The 20,718-nt window shown below is 52.7% G+C and overlaps 1 protein-coding gene across 1 annotated transcript; it reads left to right on the plus strand.

Moving 5' to 3' along the window:
- The first annotated feature begins 83 nt into the window (after nt 1–83).
- On the plus strand, nt 84–16,659 carry SNX33 (sorting nexin 33). The gene is made up of 2 exons (XM_075007011.1): nt 84–3,141; nt 15,159–16,659. The coding sequence occupies exons 1-2, from the start codon at nt 1,695–1,697 to the stop codon at nt 15,410–15,412; spliced, it is 1,701 nt and encodes a 566-aa protein (XP_074863112.1). The 5' UTR covers nt 84–1,694; the 3' UTR covers nt 15,413–16,659.
- Nucleotides 16,660–20,718: the final 4,059 nt, after the last annotated feature.

Below are 20,718 nucleotides of genomic sequence, written 5' to 3' on the forward strand. Positions count from 1 at the left end.
TTCAAACTTTCGAGCTTCGCCTCCCTCCCTTGCGTCATGGAAAAGGCTGGAGTGTGACAGGGACACAGCTGGGGGGGCGGGCCAGAGGAGGGGAGCAGAGCAAGCAGGCAAAGGAGGGGGGATCCCCCTGGCTGCAACAGGCGACTCCCCCCAACTTGCAGGCGCGGCAGGGAACCCACAAGAACTGCCCGACGCCAGCAGAGCCGGGAGGAGGAGCCCGAAGGCCTGGGCTGGAGCTGATCCCGGCCGGCAGCCGCTCGGCAAGATGGAGCGTAGGGCGCTGCGCGGCGGGCGGTGAGCGCTCCCTGCGCCCGGGGACTGGGCTCTGAAGGCACGTGGCTGCTCGGGCGCAGCGCCCCAGCTCGGGCACCGCAGGGGTCGCGGCTCCCGCCTGGCTCCCCACCCTTCTCTCCACACGGAAGTGCCTCTGTTTTTCCCCCGGCAGCGGCCACCCCCCGCCTCCTCCTCCGCCGGACCCGAGCAAACGGAACTGCGCCTCCCCTGCAGGCCCTGGGAACGCGGAAAGTGCATGAGCGTTGACCCCCTGCAGCCGGTGCAGCGCCGCGGCCGCTTTTGCCAGCCGAGTGCAAGGAACTTGGCTGGGTTTTGTGTGCAAGAGGAGGGTTCGGTGCCTGAGTTTGTTCCGGCTCCCAAGCGGCTGGATTATGATTTGTTCAGACTGGATCCATTTCAGGGCACGGTGAGGAACTGGCCAGGAAATAGCTCAACAAAAGAAATCCTTTGCCAGGCTGAATCGAGGGCGCTCCCTGGACAGTCTTTCAGCCCCTTGCAGGGCCTTGTCGGTGGGTGAGTGGCAGAGCTTTCCCGTTTTTCTGGGTCGCACATGCCAGTTGTAAAGGTGATTTCAAGATTCCCTAGCGCGGCAGAGCCAGCGGCTTCTCCTCTGTTTGTCTCCGTTTTCAACTTGGCCTGAACTTTTCCCAACTTTTTGCAGAGGGGTGTCTCTTTAAGCGACTGTGTTGATATTGCCGGGTAAGAGGCCTGACACAATCAGGCTTGGATTGCTTTTTGGTTTTTTACTTTCTGCCCCCCTCCTCCGGAGGTTTGCGGAGTTCAGAAAGTCCAGCCCCAGGAGGAATTGCAAAATATTTGTGCTGAGATCATTTTAAGGTTGTGTTTTTGTTCTGCGCTGGCTTTCTTCAAAGGCCGTTTTCCAACGCTGTGATTCTGAATTGCACTGGATACCGTTCGTGAAAGATGGGTCGCGATTTATAGTTTTTCTCTTCGTCCTGCAAAAGGAGAATTCCTGCAAAAAAGGGATTTTTGGCTTTCTTACATTTTATCCAGAGTGTTTGGGGGTTACTTTTAACGTCAATTCAGATGGGGAAGGTGGACAGGAGTGGGGACTAAAATCTACATGGAGCTGACAACTGTAGGGATGTGTGTCTATCTGACTGAGGCCTATATCACTTAAGCGGAAGGCACTAAATATGTTCGACTGCCTCAAGAATGTCATTTTTAACCGATGGATTTAAACCACCGTATTCACTTGAATGTGTAGGCCTTGAAGTTAAAAAAATATATATAAATCCGGATATTTTTGTTCCTTGGAGGTGAATTCACCTCCGCTCTTGCCCACGTCACTGCTCCTGGTTGTTGAAGCGTCCGAGGTGTTGGTTTTCGTGGTGCCGGTGGGGGTGGGGCTGAGTTACGTAGTCCACCGGGGAGCAGCCATGGCGTTGAAGGCCAGAGCGCTTTACAACTTCCAGAGCGAAAACAAAGAGGAGATCAGCATCCAGGAGAACGAGGAGCTGGTGATCTTCAGTGAAAACTCCCTGGATGGGTGGCTGCAGGGCAAGAACAGCCGAGGCGAAACCGGCATCTTCCCCGCCTCTTACGTTGAGATCCTCAGGTGCAGGTCCAGCTCCAGTTATACAGATTATTCCAACAGTCCTGCCAGCTCCCCGGGGAATGACTCCTACATGCCCCCTTCCAACACCAACACCAACACCAACACCACCTCCTACCAGGGGAGCTTTGAGGATGACGACGACGATGACTGGGACGACTGGGATGATGGCTGCACGGTAGTGGAAGAGCCACGGGGCAACCCCGGCACCAACGGGCACCCCTCCCCTCACCTGCAGTACCCTGCCACTTACCCCCACCACAACGCTGGCTATCGTCCCAAGCCGGCCTTGGAGAGGCAGGACAGCATCAGTTCTTCAAAGAGGGGCAGCGTGGTGGGGCGGAACCTCAACCGCTTCTCCTGTTTCGTCCGCTCCGGGGTGGAGGCCTTTATCTTGGGAGATGTGCCCATGATGTCCAAGATCGCCGAGACCTACTCCATCGAGATGGGCCCCAAGGGCCCCCAGTGGAGGCCCAACCCGCATCCTTTCATTTGCTCCGTGGAGGAGCCCACCAAGCAAACAAAGTTCAAAGGCATCAAGAGCTACATCTCCTACAAGCTGACTCCCAGCAGCATCAATGCCCCGGTGTACCGGCGGTACAAGCACTTCGACTGGCTGTACAACCGCCTGCTGCACAAGTTCACCGTGATCTCGGTGCCCCACTTGCCTGAGAAGCAGGCCACGGGGCGCTTTGAGGAGGACTTCATTGAGAAGCGCAAGCGGAGGCTGATCTTGTGGATGGATCACATGACCAGCCACCCGGTGCTGTCCCAGTACGAGGGCTTCCAGCATTTCCTCACCTGCCGCGACGACAAGCAGTGGAAGATGGGCAAGCGGCGAGCAGAGAAGGATGAGATGGTGGGGGCCAGCTTCCTGCTGACCTTCCAGATCCCCACCGAGCACCAGGACCTGCAGGACGTGGAAGACCGGGTGGACGCCTTCAAGGCCTTCAGCAAGAAGATGGACGACAGCGTCCTGCAGCTGACCAACGTGGCCTCGGAGCTGGTGCGCAAACACGTGGGGGGGTTCCGGAAGGAGTTCCAGAAGCTGGGCAGTGCTTTCCAAGCCATCAGCTACTCCTTCCAGATGGACCCGCCCTACAGCTCCAACGCGCTCAACAACGCCATCTCGCACACGGGCAAGACGTACGAGACCGTCGGGGAGATGTTCGCCGAGCAGCCCAAGAACGACCTCTTCCTCATGTTGGACACTCTCTCCTTGTACCAGGGGCTGCTTTCCAACTTCCCAGACATCATCCACCTTCAGAAAGGTAAGCCGGGCCCCGGGGCGGCAGCTCTCTCGGCCTCACATGCTGTCATGATAATGCACCAAAGCCTCTCTCAGGGGATCGTCCCAGGTACGGGCAACGCTTGGATGTTTAATGGTGGGATCTTTCACCGGGAGGTGCAGCAGTATCAGACTCCGATCCCTGGGGTGTAACCCGGGGTGGCCCCTCAAAACGTGAGGTAGTAACAGGAGCCGCCTCTTATAGACATTTCATGGTAGTTTTGGCTTGCGCGGCTCTTTGCCTTTCAGACGGCTGCGTGCGCGTTAACTGAATCAACCTCCTGTCAGCCCTGGGGGTCACGGGCGTCCCATTACTCTCATTTTACAGCTCGGGAACTTGAGGACAATGGAATTAGGGGCCAGGGTTTCAACAGGGCCCTGTAATTTTTGGTGCTTTATTTTTCTGGATGTCCATTCTGGAAAGTTCCAGAGCTTGAGTTTCAGAGATGGTAATATTGCCTGCCCCCAAAGACTCCACCTGGAGTTGTGGATGCGCCGTACTTTGCAAGTCACTCTGGTGCCTAAAGTGGAACAGCTAATGTTAGAGGCCACTTTAGGAAATCTGGGGCTAAGTGACTTTCCCAAGGCCACCCAGCTTGAGTCAGTGGCAGAGCTCAAGCGTTGTTGTTCCCTGCCTTGTGTGCAGCCTCTTTCACCATGCTGCCTCTGGAGAGGGTTGCTTGGTTCTCCGGGAGCCAGGATCAGGGGCCAGGATCGGCCTTAGGCATGACCCAGACCTGGTGCTGTTTACTGCCCTGTATGTCTTAGCATTCAAGTGAAATCAGGCCTCATCTCCCCTCCTGCCAGCTCACACTTAGAAGAGGAAGCAGAGTGCATTTTGGCAGCCCTGCGATTGGTCCGTCGCTGGGGAGCCCAGCCCCAGTAGGGACTTTCTTGAATGAGCCCTGCTTAGGTCACCTCGGGACTAGGACCAGCTAGCATTTCTTCCTCCTTCCTCAAAACAACAAGAGCCCGGTTACATATCCCGTCTCCCCAGGAATGGGCGGACAGGAAAGCGAGCGATAAATGAATCCCTCCTTCCTCACGCCGACCAATAAGAATCGGATGTGATGCATTCGTATTTGCCATACCGGTTGCGGGGAGCAGCCTGGAATTAATCCGGGGACTCCTGCACCCTCTGCCAGTGCAGAGCTTGTGAGGCCAGGAAAGCACTTGCTAAGAGTCCAGAGTAGACGGGACCAATCATCCTCATCTTCTGCGGGTGGGTGGGACCCGTGGGACCCTGCTTGCTCTGAGCCTGCGTAGTCGGACAGGCCCACCAACAGGGACGGGGAAAAAGGGCAGCTGCCCCGGGGTCTGACAGTTCAAAGGGGCTGCCAGCCGCCGCTCTGTTAAGGCAGCGATGGTGGCGGAAAGAGCCCTGGGCCCTTACATCGTTGCAGGAGCACCGTTCGGCTCTGAGAACTGGAGGGGGGAGCTCCAGACAGCACGGAGGGTCCCTGCCCCTTCCAGGAGCCCAGAGCCTCATCCCGCTTTGCCCAGGGGCCCGCAGAGGTTGTCAGCTCCCCTGTAGCCAGTCATTTGCTTATAGGGCAGCCCCGGGCTGGCCTGAGGGGGTGGAGGGGGCAGGACCCAGGGCATCCCCCCAGTCACTGGGCCCTGGGCACCACCCAATGCTGTACGCTCCACCCCCTGCCTGGCCCTCTCCCTGCCCAGGGATTACCCAGGGCTGGGGGCAGACAGCAGCCAGTAGCAGCAGCTTCAGGGGGTCGCCTCCCCTCACAGGCGCTCTACCGCCGGCTCCCGGCCCGCTGACCCCCACTTCTCTGTGGGCTCCCAGCCGCCCGTGGAGAAGCGTTGCTCAGTGGGCCGGGAGGCAGCCGCGGAACCCCGCTCGCCCCAGAGGGTGAGTGCGGGACGTGACGGAGAAGGGGAAGAGGTAGAGGAGACCCCCTGCGCCGGCTGCTGCCGCCTCCCGTTGTCTGTCCCAGGTAATTCCCCCTCCCATTCTTAGGACGGCAGGGGCGGTCACCGCAGGGCCCCCAAAAGCGCAGGGACTGGGGCGGCTGCCCCACCGCATCCTACCGACGGGCGGGCTCTGGGGCGGCCCAAGCCTTTTGTTAGCTGCTCTCAGAGAGCCTCTGAGCACCAGAGAGGAAGAGCTCTTGGGAATTCATTGTCCCACGGCTGCCAATGCAGAGCCAGGCTGTCCTCTTGGGCCAGAGAGCTGGAGTCTCTCCTGCCTTATCCCAGCAGAGGCCAGAGGGTGCCCAGGAACCAGGAGACAATCATTGGCAGGGCCGGGGGTAGCAGGGCCAGCCCAAAGTCTTGATTCAAGATGCTGCTTGTCAGAGTAAAGGGCTTCAGAGTCCCAGCGAGGCCTGGATTCCCGATGGCCTCGTTTGTGTCTGCGTTTGGCTGTCAGCAGAGTTGTGCGTGTCTGAGCGAATCGCTCCAGAGAGCAGGGGAAAGGGCAAGAATCTCAGAAGTCTTATGGCTTGTGTCAGGCTCCCTCCTCTGTCCAAGTGGGGCCCGGGGACAGTGAGACTTCTGGGGCCGTGCAGACAAACAAGAGCATTGTTAGGCCCGCGTTGGAGGTGCTGCTGAAAGAAGAGGCCTGCCCAAGAGAAGACAGCCTTGTCCTTCCCGGAGGATTAGGCTTCCTGAACCACAGGCACCTGGCTCGCACTGGAGAAATATCTACCCCTAGATTCTCTGGCGTCCTTTAGGGCGGCCAGCCCCCCTGTGACTCGAAGTTAGGTCCCAGGGGAGGAAGCTGGGAAGAGATGCAGCTCTGATTTCACTGCAGGGTGGTGAAAAGCTCAGGCAGGAAGGCTGGGCTCTCTTAGGTGCTTTCCTGCAATGCCATTGTAGAGTATCCAGGAAGCAGGTACACAAAGGCTGTGATTCATGGGTGGAATCTGGTTTCTCTTACCATACAGGTGAGTCACACCTGGCTTGCAGGTAAAGGGGGAAGATGTGGCTTCATGAAGAAGTGCCTGCTCATGCTGAGAGCCCCCCTTCAGCTGAGGCCCCGTTTATGTTACAGGGCTAGGTCGACATAAGCTGCTTTATGCTGACCTCGCTGCGTCTCTCCGCAGCGGTTTAGTAACACCACCTCCCTGACTGCTGTGGAGTCACAGACAACGTAACTTGGTTGGCGCCCTGTCAGTGTAGACACGGCCTTGCTTACATCCACCGCTCCTGGCTTTCAGGAGCTACGGCACCCCTCACTGACCATACAGTGGATGCAAGTGCTGCTGGCGTGGGCGTGCAAGGCTAACACAAGCAGCCAAGTGTGTGCACGCGTGAGTGACTTCACAACTGCAGTGGCTGTCTGCCGATGTAAGTCAGGTCAACCACATTTTGTGGTGTAGAGGTGGCCTCAGATGAACTTGCAGCTGCAGGCAGCCCGGCTGGAATGAATGGTGCTGGTAATGGAGTAAGGGGTGACTCATTGTAGGTGAGGCGCGAGGCCAGAATCTACTGCTGGAAAAGCAGGTGACTGCCCCAAAAAACCTGGATAATAGATTTCAGCTAGAAACAATCTTTCTTATACCTTGGGAGCCAAATTCCTCTCGGGTTCACTCAGCTGCCTTTGCTGCACTTATCCCAGGAAGAAATTTTAAGGCACTTGATAAGATTTTCTATATTTCTTTCCACACCCTCTTTGTTCCTAGGGACTTCTTAGATGACAGTAGAGCCCAGTATCCGCCCTGGGTGAGGCCTGGGGCTGTAACCAGGCCCAGGAGTCATAATCCTGTGTTTGTGACATCCTGTTAACTTCCACCACTGCTTGCTGTGCTGTCACAACCAGAGGACTCTAACCCGGGGTCAGCTGCGCCTGGATAGAAACTGTAGGGAGGAGGGATCCTGTTTTCATGCAAATGGACTTAGAGCTCAAGAATGGGGGAGAGAGGAATGCAGCAGAATTCCTTCTCATAGAACTAAAAAAAAACAGAGCCTTTCCCACTAGCATCAGAGCCTTGTCCAGATGGGGACTTTTGTTCCTAATGTAGCTTGAGCTAGTTAATTTCCAGTGAACTGGAGTGTAAATGCCAAGGGAGTTTCTCCGCAGAAAGCATTCTCCCTACTGGCTCACTTCACAGCTCATTCTGACCTTCAGACCTGTTTCTCTGTCTGCATTGTTTTTTCCCTTCAACACTCCCTGAGCTTTAGCATGAATCAAACCTGCAACCAGTGCTATCATTTGCATTAGCCCTCATGCCAGAGCTTGTCTGTGGCAGCAGCTGAACTTACGCTGTATTTGAAAACTGATTTAGTTAAACTGGTGCAAAATGCTATGGGGCTGCACTTAGGCTGGTTTAAACCAGGGTAATTTTGATTAATCTCCATAAGGAACAGTTTTAAACTCCATCAAAATAAGCCAGTTTATGTCAAGGATTCACGCAGGGGGTTGCTCTCATTTAAATCAGTTTGAAAACTGATTTCAGAGAAACTTGCAACTTCTGCATGTGGAAAAGGTCTCAGTTAAACTGAAAGTCCCGTGGCACCTTACAGACTAACAGATACTTTGGAGCATAAGCTTTCGTGGGCAAAGACCCTATTCAAAGCTTATGCTCCAAAATATCTAAATATAAGGCACCACAGGACTTATTGTTGTTTTTAAAGATACAGGCTAACTCATGAGCCGAAATTTAGACCCTCCTCTGGAACCCCCCTCAGGCATCTGATGAAGCGGGCCTGTGCCCACAGAAGTTTATGCTCCAAAATATCTGTTAGTCTATAAGGTGCCACAGGACTTCTTGATAATTTTAATGTTGGCACCGTGCAAATATCCCCAGGAAGAGAATTCCACAGCCTGGGAACAAAGGCAGCCATTCTCCGTGTTGATCGTGTTGACGTTAATCTTGTCTCCCTAAGTGGACCCAAGTTGCCTTTTGATAATAACAAAATATTTCCTTGCAAATTCAACTTTTTTTTTTTTTAATTTTTGGTTTATATGGAAAGCAGTGAATTTTGTTTCAGAATGAACAAATTGAAACGATCCATTTGGGAAACGGAAAATGAGAAGTTTCAATGGCACTAAGGAGCTTCATTGAATTTCATTCTAAAGAAAATAAATGTCAAAATAACACATTTTTCAGAACGTATCTACTTCAACCTAAACGGCAAATTTTGACAAAAAAGACATTCGGCGCGCGTCTACGCTAGAAGCTAACTTTGAAGTTAGTTTAGAAGTTAGGCACTACATCCAAGTAGCCAGCAGAGAGTCATAGAATCATAGAATACTAGGACTGGAAGGGACCTTGAGAGGCCATCGAGTCCAGCCCCCTGCCCTCATGGCAGGACCAAGTACTGTCTAAACCATCTCTGATAGACATCTATCCAACCTGTTCTTAAATATCTCCAGCGATGGAGATTCCACAACCTCCCTCGGCAATTTATTCCAGTGTTTGACCACCCTGACAGTTAGGAACTTTTTCCTAATGTCCAACCTAAACTTCCCTTGCTGCGGTTTAAGCCCATTGCCTCTTGTTCTATCCTCAGAGCCAAGGAGAACAAGTTTTCTCCCTCCTCCTCATGACACCCTTTTAGACACCTGAACACTGCTATCATGTAGTCCCTCAATCTTCTCTTTTCCAAACTAAACAAGCCCAATTCTTTCAGCCTTTCTTCATAGGTCACGTTCTCTAGACCTTTAATCATTCTTCAAGTGTCAGAGGGGTAGCCGTGTTAGTCTGGATCTGTAGCAGCAACGAAGGGTCCTGTGGCAGCTTATAGACTAACAGAAAAGTTTAGAGCGTGAGCTTTCGTGAGTTAACTCACGAAAGCTCACGCTCTAAACTTTTCTGTTAGTCTATAAGTTGCCACAGGACCCTTCGTTAATCATTCTTGTCGCTCTTTTCTGGACCCTCTCTAATTTCTCCACATCTTTCTTGAACTGCGGTGCCCAGAAGTGGACACAATACTCCAGCTGAGGCCTAACCAGCGCAGAGTAGAGCAGAAGAATGACTTCTCATGTCTTGTTCACAACGCACCTGTTAATGCATCCCAGAATCATGTTTGCTTTTTTTTGCAACAGAATCACACTGTTGACTCATACTTAGCTTGTGGTCCACTATAACCCCTAGATCCCTTTCTGCTGTAGTCATTGCTAGTAATTCCTACACACATTTTCCCTTACTTCGAAGTTAACTATGCTACCCTAAGTTAACTCTGAAGTAGGGAGCCCAACTTCGAAGTCCTTAATCCATTCCTGAGAATGGAGCAGTGCCTTCCTTTGAAATTTAACTTTGAAGTAGGGTGTGTGTAGACACTCTACTTCGAAGTTGCTTACTTCAAAGTTATTTTTATAGTGTAGATACAGCCAAGGTGTAAAAAATTCCAACCGACTCTCATGTGAAGTGCTGCCAGATCCAGGCGAGAGTTTCACTCTCACTTTTCATTGGGATAATTTACAGCAAACCAGATGAGTCAATGAATAATTCAGCCAGCCTTGATTATAACATGCAGTGGTGGCAAAGGATATTGCTGTGTCCGAGACAAGTCTAGGTGAGCTTTGCAAGGCACTTTATTGTTTATTGTTTATATCCCTAGAGGATCTGATTGGGACCGCCATTGTGCTAGGTGCTGTACATACCTATAACATAAAGTCAGTCCCTACCCAAATGAGCTGATAGACAATTAGCAACATCGTGGGCAGATGCATACAAGAGTCCTTTTTCAACCTCACTTTAGCATCTGAAGATAGAGGCAGTTTATAAGGCGGCTTAAACTTTCTTCTTGAGGTAAGTGCCGTGAAGGCAGCTGAGTGACACCCGAGAGGAATTTGAATTTTTCCCCCTTCTGGTTACTGACTTTTAGGCCTTTCCTACCTTAGAATGTTGGATCATGATGTTTAATTCCTCACCAGTTCACTTAAGCTAACTAAGGCCTGGTCCGTACATAGAAGTTTACCAGTTTAACTGGGTAACAGAGAGGTAACCGAGTTAGTCTGTATCTTTAAAAACAACAAGAAGTCCTGTGGCACCTTATAGATAGATATTTTGGAGCATAAGCTTTCGTGGGCAAAGACCCGCTTCGAACAGGATCTTCGCCCAAGAAAGCTTGCGCTCCAAAATATGTTAGTCTATATGGTGCCACAGGACTTTCAGTTTAACTGAGGCCTTTTCCACAGGCAGAAGTTGCAACAGTTTCTCTGAAATCAGTTTTCAAACTGATTTAAGTGAGAGCAACCCCCTGATTGTGCTCAGAACAATTCTTTAACCCTTTCCGGCTTGTGTGAGGTTCGTAGAACCCCTCGCCGCCTGACATTGTGTGTACCTCAGCAGTGAGGTCACGTCACGTGCCCCTCGTCACTGTGACGGTGAACCCGAAGATAGTCCATTGTCGTTCCAGGAGGCTGGCTGGGTCAGCCCGCTGGCTCGGTCGTGTTCTTAGTTGCAGAGGCTCTGGAGATATTGCAATCCCAGGGAAGCTGGAAAGGGAACAGACTAATTGAGTTATATAGCCCATCCTCTTTCCAGCACTGGCTGGGCAGGGACTCTGTCTGGAGGCTGTTTGGAGGAGCTGGATGGTGTTGGCCCTCTGATGGTAGTTAGGTGCCTTCCCTCCAGGGTTGGGTTGAGGCCACTCTTAGGAGAGGGTGGGGAAGAGCTGTGAATTTCTGGATTAAATTAACCTCTGGTCCCTGGACAGGTCGGATCTGTTTAGTGCTGTGTCTTCACTGCAGAAATAAGTGAGTTTTTCCTTCAAGATCACTGACTCACGATAGCTCTCTTGAGTGTAAAATCCTAGTGAATCCCATAGCTGGGATCAGCACTGAATCCTCCTCCAGCTGGGGTCTACGTCACTTAGCTCCATTGGGACAGAGACCATAGTGTCATCATTTTGTACTGAGATATAAAACAAATATAAAACAAACCACATGGAGTCAAGTATCAGAGAGGTAGCCGTGTTAGTCTGTATCGTCGAGAACAACAAGGAGTCCTGTGGCACCTTATAGACTAACAGATATTTTGGAGCGTAAGCTTTCATGCGCAAAGACCCGCTTCATCTGGATGACACGGGTCTTTGCCCATGAAAGCTTATGCACCAAAAATATCTGCTAGTCTATAAGGTGCCACAGGACGTCTTGTTGTTCATGTGAAGTCAGTGCCCCACCTCTCTGCCGCCCACTGATATTTAAGTGCTGATTGTCTTTTCTCCGGTGTGGCTGGATTCTGCTGGTGGGGCAGGATGAGGAACATGTTTTAACTGGTAATCTGAAGGGCAGTGGGGGAATGTGAGCCAGGCCTTGGGTAGGCTGTGGCTGACTCTCCCTACATTCTGTGACCCAGGTTCTGTGGCAGGTCCATGTAGCAGGCTGGAAATGCCCTGGCAGCCTCAGATGAATTTCGGCTCTCGTGGGGGAGTAATCTGGGAACTTCGGCAGCTGAGAGGTTGAGGAGGGGGTTGTGAATTTGGAATCTGCCCTCTAGCTGGCTGTTTCTCCTAACATCCTCAGCAGTGAGATCGTTAACAGAGCTGATGTGTAAATAGTCATAACAAGTCTTCAAAACCTATTGAGATAAATGGGCCAGTTCACACTTCTTGGAGCTGTTGCTCCCCGCTCTGGGGACCCAGCAGGCTATGCTGGGTTGGCTACACTCCATTCATGTTCGGAAGGGTTTCTTCATAATCGTAAGCGTGAGAGATGCTGAGTGAGGTTTTCAAAGCTGCTTAAGGGATTTGGACACCTCATTAAAGTTAACGGCAACTGGGCCCCTGTCCAAGATACCATCCGGTAGCTTTGAAACAAATCTCACCCCTTTTTTTGTGATTAGCTACCAAATTCCAGAGCACAGTGGGTGGGCTCTGTGTGGAGTTTGGAGGGAGCCCGGGGGGTAGCGTAGAGAGGAGAAAGAAGCGTGACAAAGGGCACAAGATATGAATAAATTTTTAAAATATGAAGAAACGCTGAAGATCTCTCAAGAACAATGGTCCTCAGTCATTCAGGAGCAGCGCAGAGCCATGCACCATTTCTTGCAACTGTATCAAATTCTGTTAGGAGCTGATGCGATTCCCCAGACATCTTCCGTGAGTTAGTTGTCAGGCAGGGGCCTAGAAAGTCACGCTGGGTTCTCCTAAGCTGCTAAGTCTTAAATTCCCTGCAGCCCTTGCTCTTTGGGTGGTAGAAGTTGGATGTGTTTTTTTTTTTTCACACGGGTGAGTAGAGTACCTGTGGAAGTTACCGATAACAATTACTAGAGCCAGGCGTAAGACTCATAGCTGCCTTCATGCAGCTCTGAACCTCAGCCATCCAGGCCTGCTTTGGGACCTCACATGCTCGGCGTTGACAAGACAGGCTCTGCTGAGCTTCTCCTGCCATGGTCTGTTTATTATAACAAGCCAGGAGGTTCTTTGGAGGCAGCTGTTATTCAAATATTTATATTATATTATAAAATATATATTATATATATAATATGTAATATAATGTATATTATATAATATATAATATATCATATATAGTCATATATTATATATTAAATATCCAATATTTAAATATTGAGTCTGTTCTGGTCTGGCTATGGTCTGAAGAAGTGAGTCTGTCCCACGAAAGCTCATCACCTAATAAATTATTTTGTTAAAGTGCTACTGGACTGCTTTTGTGGTTTTTATTCACAGAGTGTCATTAGCAGGCACAGGTGAAGTGTCTCAGGTGTGGGACTACTTCCTGCCTTGAGGCTCTTAGTCACAAGTGCATGTTTATGGGAATAGGGGATAATAAGGACACTGCAGGTACAACCAGGCCGCCTGACGACGGGAGTGAGGGGATAACAGGGGTAATTGCCCTGGCGAAAGGGTCAGGGGGGCTCCTAGCCGCTCCTCACCAGAGCCCCATGTGATGCACTCCAGCTCGTGCTGAGCGCTGGGGAGGGAAGCATTGAGGGCTGGCTGCCCAGCCCAGCCCCTTCCGCCTGAGGCTCGACCCCCCTCAGAGAGGTGCAGGGCCGCCTCTCTTCCCCACCTGTCGGCTCACCTGGGTGCAACACAGCAGGATACACAACACACGGGGCTTGAATGTCCTCTGACTTTCACCGCTGTGAATCAGCAGTGACTCCCTTTGGGAGGACCCCAACAGCAGCTGTGGGGATTGATTTAGACAGTCCCTGAAAGGCCCACAGGCTGGTGGGCTCTAGAAAAAAGGCGTGCTGAGATTTGGACGGACTTCCACCATGGACAATGGTGAACTAACGGTATACAGAGCAGATGACCTAATCTGTGTTTGAGCCTGGCCCATGGGGAGGTGAGTGGTTGTTGAAGACTTTGGATCTGCTCTACACTGATCACTCTGCACGTGCAGGGGCTGCTGTAGAGATGGTCCTTAAAGAAGAATTCGACTTGAGGCTGGAATCACTGAGTGAGGGTCTCTGGCCTATGCTACGCCAGATGTCAGGAGAGATGAACGTAACAGTTCCTTCTGGCTTTAAAGTCCATCACCTCTGAGCTGGGGTCTGTTCTGTCATTCCGGGGTGGCTGTCCAAGAGAAGCAAAGTGACCCCTGTCATTTTGCAATAAGACAAAGAAGCTGGAGTATCCCTCTGTCTCCTGCCGTAGAGCCAAAGGTGCAGAGACTATGGATATGTGCGTATGTCACCGATGTGGTCTCTGCATTGCTTGAACTGAGCTCTTTGCTATGTCAGGGGCTTTCAGCTATCCAAGGCCAGGTCTACACTAGGCATTAAAGCGCGTTGTAAATATGCAACTCTAGCTACGGAAATTGCGTAGCTCGAATCGACTTATCTACAATCGACTCACCTGGCTGTCCTCTCAGAGGGAAGTCAACAGCAGAGTTACTCCCGTCGAGCTTTCTTACTGCTTGCGATATTTAGGAGTACAGGGGTCAACTGCTGACCCCAGGTGGTTTGATTTCATGTGTTCCTTCCAGGTGTGCAAAATCGAACCCCGGAAGATCGACCCTGACCTGGTCAATCTTCCGGGTAATGTAGACAAGCCCTAAGACACTGCGTAAAACCATTTTCTCTCCTTTCTCCTGCTAATCTGTTGCCTCTGTTAGCAGCTTGGATGTTCTGTGTCATTGGGATGTAGAGTTATTCTTTGTTTATGATAATGTAATAATAGACTCTTACGTCTCTTAAGTATCTTGCCTCATCGGTAGTTCTCTAAGCACTTGACAAAGGGTGAGTAAGAGCGATTGTCCCCTCTGTACGCATAGGGATGGTGTTTGTGATTTGCTGAAAGTTACTCAACAAGCCAGTGGGAGAGCTAGAGACAGAGCCCAGATCCTTTGATAATCAACATGGTGTGCTATGTGCTGGATGGGGCAGGATCTACCAAAGCTCCATCTATCTTCTGAGTGCCCTGGGCTGTTAAGGTTGCTTGTGGTGCGGCCCTGACAGTGCACAGGTCAATCTAGCCACAGGGCAGGACCGGACTTCTCCACACGTACCCTGGTGGAGAACGTAGCTCCATCTGGCCCACAAACGGTGCTAGAGAATTGGTTCTTCTCTGACGCACACAAGGGCTTCCTTGGACCCCAGTGCGTCTATTGTCCCAGGAGCAATGCTTCCTTAGAGACGGCCCCCTGGGCTGTGATTCCCAGAGCTGTCTCTCCATGGAACATTTGAGTGCAGACGCCTTCCCGGTCCCTGGGCTGTGTGGTTAAGCAATGCTCACGGTCTGGGACTGAGGCAGTTTTTCCAGTTGCCTGTGTGCATTCACTCCCATGCAGTCAGACGTTTGGGAGAGAGGAAAGGACTCAGGATGAAGAGGGAGGGTGTCGTTTGTGTGGCTTGGCAGAGGGAGCGCTGGATTTTTCCAGGACCATAGGAATGTGGAAGCATTAGTAGGTATGTGAGCCTGAAGGGAAAGGCCTGGTCCAATAGCCCCGGGGGACAGAACCTGGCCACGAGGTAGCTGTAGCTCCCTCCCTGCTCACGGTGAGTGTTTAGCCCTCGCCCAGGACCCTGGGGTGGAAGAGGCAGTCACGGGTCGACTGGGAGAGAGGGAGCGCTGAGACATGCGCTGTACAGCTCACTGACCGCAGCTGTCCCCTTTGTGTCCCCCCGGCAGGAGCCTTCGCCAAGGTGAAGGAGAGTCAGCGGATGAGTGACGAGGGGAAGATGGACCAGGAGGAGGCGGATGGGATTCGGAAGCGCTGCCGTGTGGTTGGCTTTTCCCTCCAGGCGGAGATGAACCACTTCCATGAGCGACGCATAGCGGACTTCAAGAAAATGATGCAGTCCTACCTGAAACAGCAGATCATCTTCTACCAGAGAGTCAGCCAGCAACTGGAAAAGACTTTACGTATGTACGACAACCTCTAATGCCTTCCAGGTCTGATGCGTCTGCTTTCCACTGTCCATCTGAACTCACGTGGTTCTCTCCTTGGAGCTCCGCAGACTGTCCTGTTTGAATTGGACTGAGAACAAATGGAAACTCATGGCGCTAGTGACCAAATGCCATTTGGCTCTTCCTCATTTTCCTGGAACGGATTTGCAGAGCTGGGCAGGAAATTGTTACACGCGTGTCTTTGGACTGACCATTCCACTTCTCTCCCTGATGGATGGACCAACCCCTCGCTTCCCTCCCATCTTCCAGAGTTTACAGGCAGGGCACAGGTACCTTTCACAAAGGAAATGGACGCTAGGATGATCCCTTTCTTTGCAATAAGCTTTAGCTTCAGGAAACACATTTCCGTAGAGTAGGGAGGTGAATACACTACGTTCCACGTGGGGTTGATGAAAAGTGTGCACACCGAAAGCTTTTCTGATGAAAAAAGGCCTTTATTCAAAATCAGAACTTTTTTTTTTTAAATTGTCATAATTTTCCATTTTTCACAAAAGTTTCTGGGAGGGTTTTTTAGCAATCATTTCTGACTAGGAAGAGGTATAGAAATTGGGACAGAAGTCTTGATTGAATGTGTCCTGTCTTCCAAAAATGTGCCGTAGTGCTTTCAATAAAAAGTGGAATACACAAATGTTGCCAAAACTTTTGTGGAAAATGGGCCCATTTTAAACCTCCTCCCTCCCCACCCCAATGGAACCAGTTGTGAAATTTCCCACACAACTGGTTTCTCAGCTTTTTGGAGTGGCTCTAGCAACAATCAGAGGGCTAATGTTCTGTCTGACGGCTGGAAATTCCACACGAGTTGTAGTTTGGTTGCCCTCCAGTCGTATTGAATCCTAAGACTGCCCTGCTCTCAGATTAGAAAGCAACATGGAAACTGCCCCCGGGAAGGATCATTCTGACTCCCAAGAGAGGATGGCTATGGAGACATCTCAGTGCTGTTTCGATGTGGCTCAGTCCAGCGAGAGAGCAAGAGAATCTTGGGGCGTGACTATGTGTATGGTACAAAATAATGTCCCTTCCCCGATCCTCTTGCCACAGCGCCTCTCCCCAGAATCTACTAGGACTGAGATTTATCTCACGCTGGCTTTACTTTGACCTACCTTCAATGGAGACAAGTATCAGAGAGGTCCCCGTGTTAGTCTGTATCTTTGAGAACAACAAGAAGTCCTGTGGCACCTTATAGACTAACAGATATTTTGGAGCATAAGCTTTCGTGGGCGAAGACCACGAACATCTGACGAAGTGGGTCTTTGCCTACAAAAGCTTATGCTCCAAAATATCTGTTAGTCTATAAGGTGCCACAGGACTTCTTGTTGTTACCGTCAATGGAGTCACGCTTGGTTTACACCGGGGAGGGTGAAATCAGGCCCACTAACTCTGTGTTGCTGCGCTTGATATTATTTGAATCAAGTCTTGAAGCACCGAAAGCCCCCAATTCTTTGTCGGCCTTGGTGAAAGAGTCTGGGCCGAATTCTGCACCCGCTTAAATTTGGAGTAATTTAATTGTGCTCACTGGGTTCATGTTGGCGTAGCTGAGAGCTGAATTTAGACCTGTGTCCCTGTCATCTTCTGCTCCTGTACCTCCTCTGAGCCTTTCATCCCCAGGTGGGGTTGCCTTCCAAGGCATTCTGCAAAGATAAAGCTGTCTGAAGTTATCCTGGTGAGGGCACCACCCTCCCTGCATGTTCCACTTGTCCCTCAGCACTAGGATCGAGAACAGCTGTTCTCACACCCTTTGAATGGGGGTCACCTGAGCTGGCTTAGAGTTGCTGGGGCCCGAGTCGGAAGCCCGAGTCCCACTGCCGAGGAGCGAAGCTAAAACGCGAGGGCTTCAGCTCTGGGCCGCTAGACTCAGGTTGAAGGCCCTCTGCCGGGAGTTGGCGCTCTTGAGCCTGCATTTGGCCCACTTGCCCAGAGTGGTGTGGCTTGGGGTTTGGCCTCCCCACCTGGGGAAGTGGGGTACGGATGGATTCAGGCTGGGAACATGAAGTAATTTTTGTTATCGCAAGTAGGGGCACTGTGCACTGAAGCTGAGAAACCCTGGTCCAGGTCACATTTGTAGGACATCAAGATGGCTTGGCAAATCCTTCTTGGTTGTATGTCTTTGCAGGTTCCAGATGTCTTATCTGTCCTTTGAGAGGGGAGTTCTGCAGCTCCTGTCCAGGGCACCCAACTGGTGAAATTACTCTCCCTCTTCCTCCCACTGCATTGGGCTGTGACCCTCCTGCCAGAAGATGAACCCTGCTGGCCTCACACTTCCCGTAGGCCTCGTTCCCACTTAAGAGCAGCAGCGATAACCCTGTTCGATGAGTTGGAGGCCGAGGTGCTCGCGTTTTGTGGTGCCAGGGCCTGCGCTGGGGAGCTTGCCAGGAGCTGTGGGCCTGCATCTTCTCTCATTTTCCACATGCTTCCTTTGTATCAGCCATCACAGTTGCCTGCAGTGAGAGCTGCCCTGACAGGGCTCTGAGTCGCTCACGGCCTGGGTTCGCTGGTGCTCGGCGTGCAGTACCAAGAGCGGCGCAGACTCCACGAGGCCCTCTAGGGCTGAGGCTGCCATTCCTGCATCCTCTTGGGATGGGTTGATATCCCTGGTTGATGCTGGTGAGCTGAGCTTACTTAAGGCCTCATCTGAAGAGGGGCTGGGTCTCTGCAGCTCTGATTTCAACTGGAGGCCCAGCTCTTTGGACACTCAGGCCTTGAGCCCATGTACACTTTGCTGTGGAAACCACCCTGCCTTGTAGCGGAGGCTAGGGGTACGAGAGCCTCATCTCCTCGTCAGAGGGCAGGGCCTCAGCTCTGGGCAGCAGGACTCGGCTTAAAGGCCCCCTGCTTGGGAGTTGAAGCTCTTCAGTATCCATTTCGGCCCACTTCCCCTCAGCGGTGGGTACTGGGGTTTGGCTTCCCCACCTGGGCACCCTTCTGGAAAGCAGCAGCTAGCCACAGCCAAGGAGAGGATCACTGGTGGTGCAGGTTGTTTCCAGACATTGCAGACTTTTGCGGTTGAGTGTCCAAGAGCAGCTGTGGTAGGTTCCCCTCCGTCCCCTACTTCTAACGCTATTGTTTAAACAAGCCCTGAAAGTTTCCTTTGTGTTTGAAGTAAGCCTGAGAGCTTCCTTTGTGTTTGAAGGAAGCATACAGCCTGCTGGGGCGGTGGGGAGGTAAGAGTGGAGCTCACCCTTTAGGGGAGGAGTGGGGCTTATGGACACACAAGGAGAACCTCAGACCAGCAAAGAAGTGTCCCACGGTGGGGAAGAAGGAGGGGGGAGTTTTTAATGTTCTGATCTAAGCAGCGGGATTCCAGAAAGTAGGGATTGTGAATACGGCTACCGGCATGCGCCTGCGCCACTCCAGAACAGCGAGATGGGCGAGAACAGTTACCCTGACGCTGCTCTGCAAGGCAGACAGGTCTGGCACGAGGGCCTTGTTTATAAAGGGACATGTCAGGAATAAATTACAGCAGCAGAAGCAAGTTGGGCCTGCTTGGCGTTATCCCCAGGTTAGAAATAGCCCCCGGGCCATGTGGTCCTGCAGCGTCTTATGCAAACGGAGAATCCAGAGGGGCTGCTGCTGTTCCCCATTTGCATCCTCCTGGCAGAACCGATCCACACGTGTCAATAAAAAGGAACGTCTTAGGGCTCCGCACCACGCTGAGAACCTGCCCCCGGTCCTGCTGCTTGTTCGGAGCCAGCTGGCCCCGGCGCATCCCTTCTCCACAGTGGGTTGACTCCCTTCCTGCCAGGCCTGCTGCAGCAACAGGCCTGGAATAGCGCCTAGCGCTCCGACTGCGAGCAGCTGAGATGGGGTTACTGGGACCCGCCCTGGGGCTGGCACTCCTGCACCATTCCAGGCGTTGCATTACGCTGCAGCTCTGAGCCACCTCCCGTCCCAGCTCTGACAGCATTTCCTGCCGGGAGGGGCCTGGCCTGGAGCTGCTGTGAGGTCAGGCCACAGCAGCTCCATTTTTCACCTCCGTCCAGCAGGCTGCCCTTTGCTTTGTTTACTGGCCTTGTGCTGCCGATGCCGTGGGAGGTTTAACAACTTGCTTGCGCCCCGGTTGGCTGCAGAGTGGCGGGAGGTAGCCGCTCTGCACGGCCCAGCGCCGGAGGAGAGTTTCAGTTTTGCCACACGTTGAAACCAGAGGTCCCGAGACCAGGGCTGGTGCGGGAGGGGCAGAGGGCAGTCTTCCTCCCCAGCGCCCCAGTTGTGGGACCCCAGGCAATTGCTGCAGGTCCTTTCCCCACCTTTGCCCTGCCCCTCCTCCACCCCTTTCCAGCCCCCTTGCCTGAAGCCCCCTCTCCTGGGTAACGTGAGCCAGGGGATTACTGAGGGTTGACTGGCGGCAGCAGGGGTTGCCCAGCCCTTGCAATCCTTGTTCCAGCTGCAGCACCCTATCAGCCTGCTCCACACTGGCACCCATCTCCCAGCCCCCTGTGCGCCATGGAGGCAGGGGGAAGCAGAGCGCAGCAGAGCAGAGCAGAGCAGGCTGCCGGATCACTGGCTCCGGCCACCGTGGTGAGCGGGGAGGCCTCACCCCTCCTGCCACCCCATGCCTGGGGCCCCGTACATAGGATGGATGAAGCAGCCACCGCAGGGCCCCCCCAGAGCACGGGGCTTAGTGCAGCCGCCCCAAACCATCCTATGGCCAGGACGGCTCTGCCCGAAAGCACATGCGCGAACCTCCTTTTGAATAACAATCATTTGCACAGCCCAGGGACTGGGGGCTGCTCTTTCTGTCCCTTTGATTGGGAGCAGAGATGGCAGCAAAGAGCCGGCCACTCCCAGCACGGCACAGCGCATGCAGCGACGGAGGCGGGTGCAACCAGGCGTGGGGCCCCGTCTCTCCCTGGTCACGCAGAGGTTGCAGGTGATCTGGAGGCCCCCAGAGCACTGGCATGACAGTCCCCCATCTCTGCCCCCCAGCAGGCAGCCAGGTGCTGCTTTGTGCCCTGCCCAGCCCGGACGCCAGGTCACCCAGCCCAGGGGAGCTGAGGTCCCAGCTGGTCCTGTGGACTCCAATATGTAGCCCTGCCCTGTCGGGAAAACTCCCTCTGATTCGCTGCCTTCCCCACTGCTCCGGCCCCCCGGGGGAGAGCAGCCAATCAGAGCTGCCTGCAGGAAGTGGGCAGAGCTCTGTCCACTCTCCTCTGGAGCTGGCTTTGTTCTCAGCAGGAGGGGGAGGGAGCAGAAATCACCTGGCAGCTCAGGGTGGCTCTACTCCATCCTGCTCCCTCCCCCATACAATCCCCTGAGCAGTGGGTCACTCTGTTTCTCCCTCGCATCC

The sequence above is a fragment of the Carettochelys insculpta genome, chromosome 12 (genome assembly GCF_033958435.1).
Source record: "Carettochelys insculpta isolate YL-2023 chromosome 12, ASM3395843v1, whole genome shotgun sequence".
NCBI lineage: Eukaryota > Metazoa > Chordata > Testudines > Carettochelyidae > Carettochelys > Carettochelys insculpta.

Excerpts from the sequence above, each read along its gene's own strand:
- SNX33 (XM_075007011.1), top strand. The coding sequence starts at position 1,695 with ATGGCGTTGAAGGCCAGAGCGCTTTACAACTTCCAGAGCGAAAACAAA. Across the intron at positions 3,142-15,158 it reads CATCATCCACCTTCAGAAAG|GAGCCTTCGCCAAGGTGAAG; the intron begins GTAAGCCGGGCC and ends TCCCCCCGGCAG.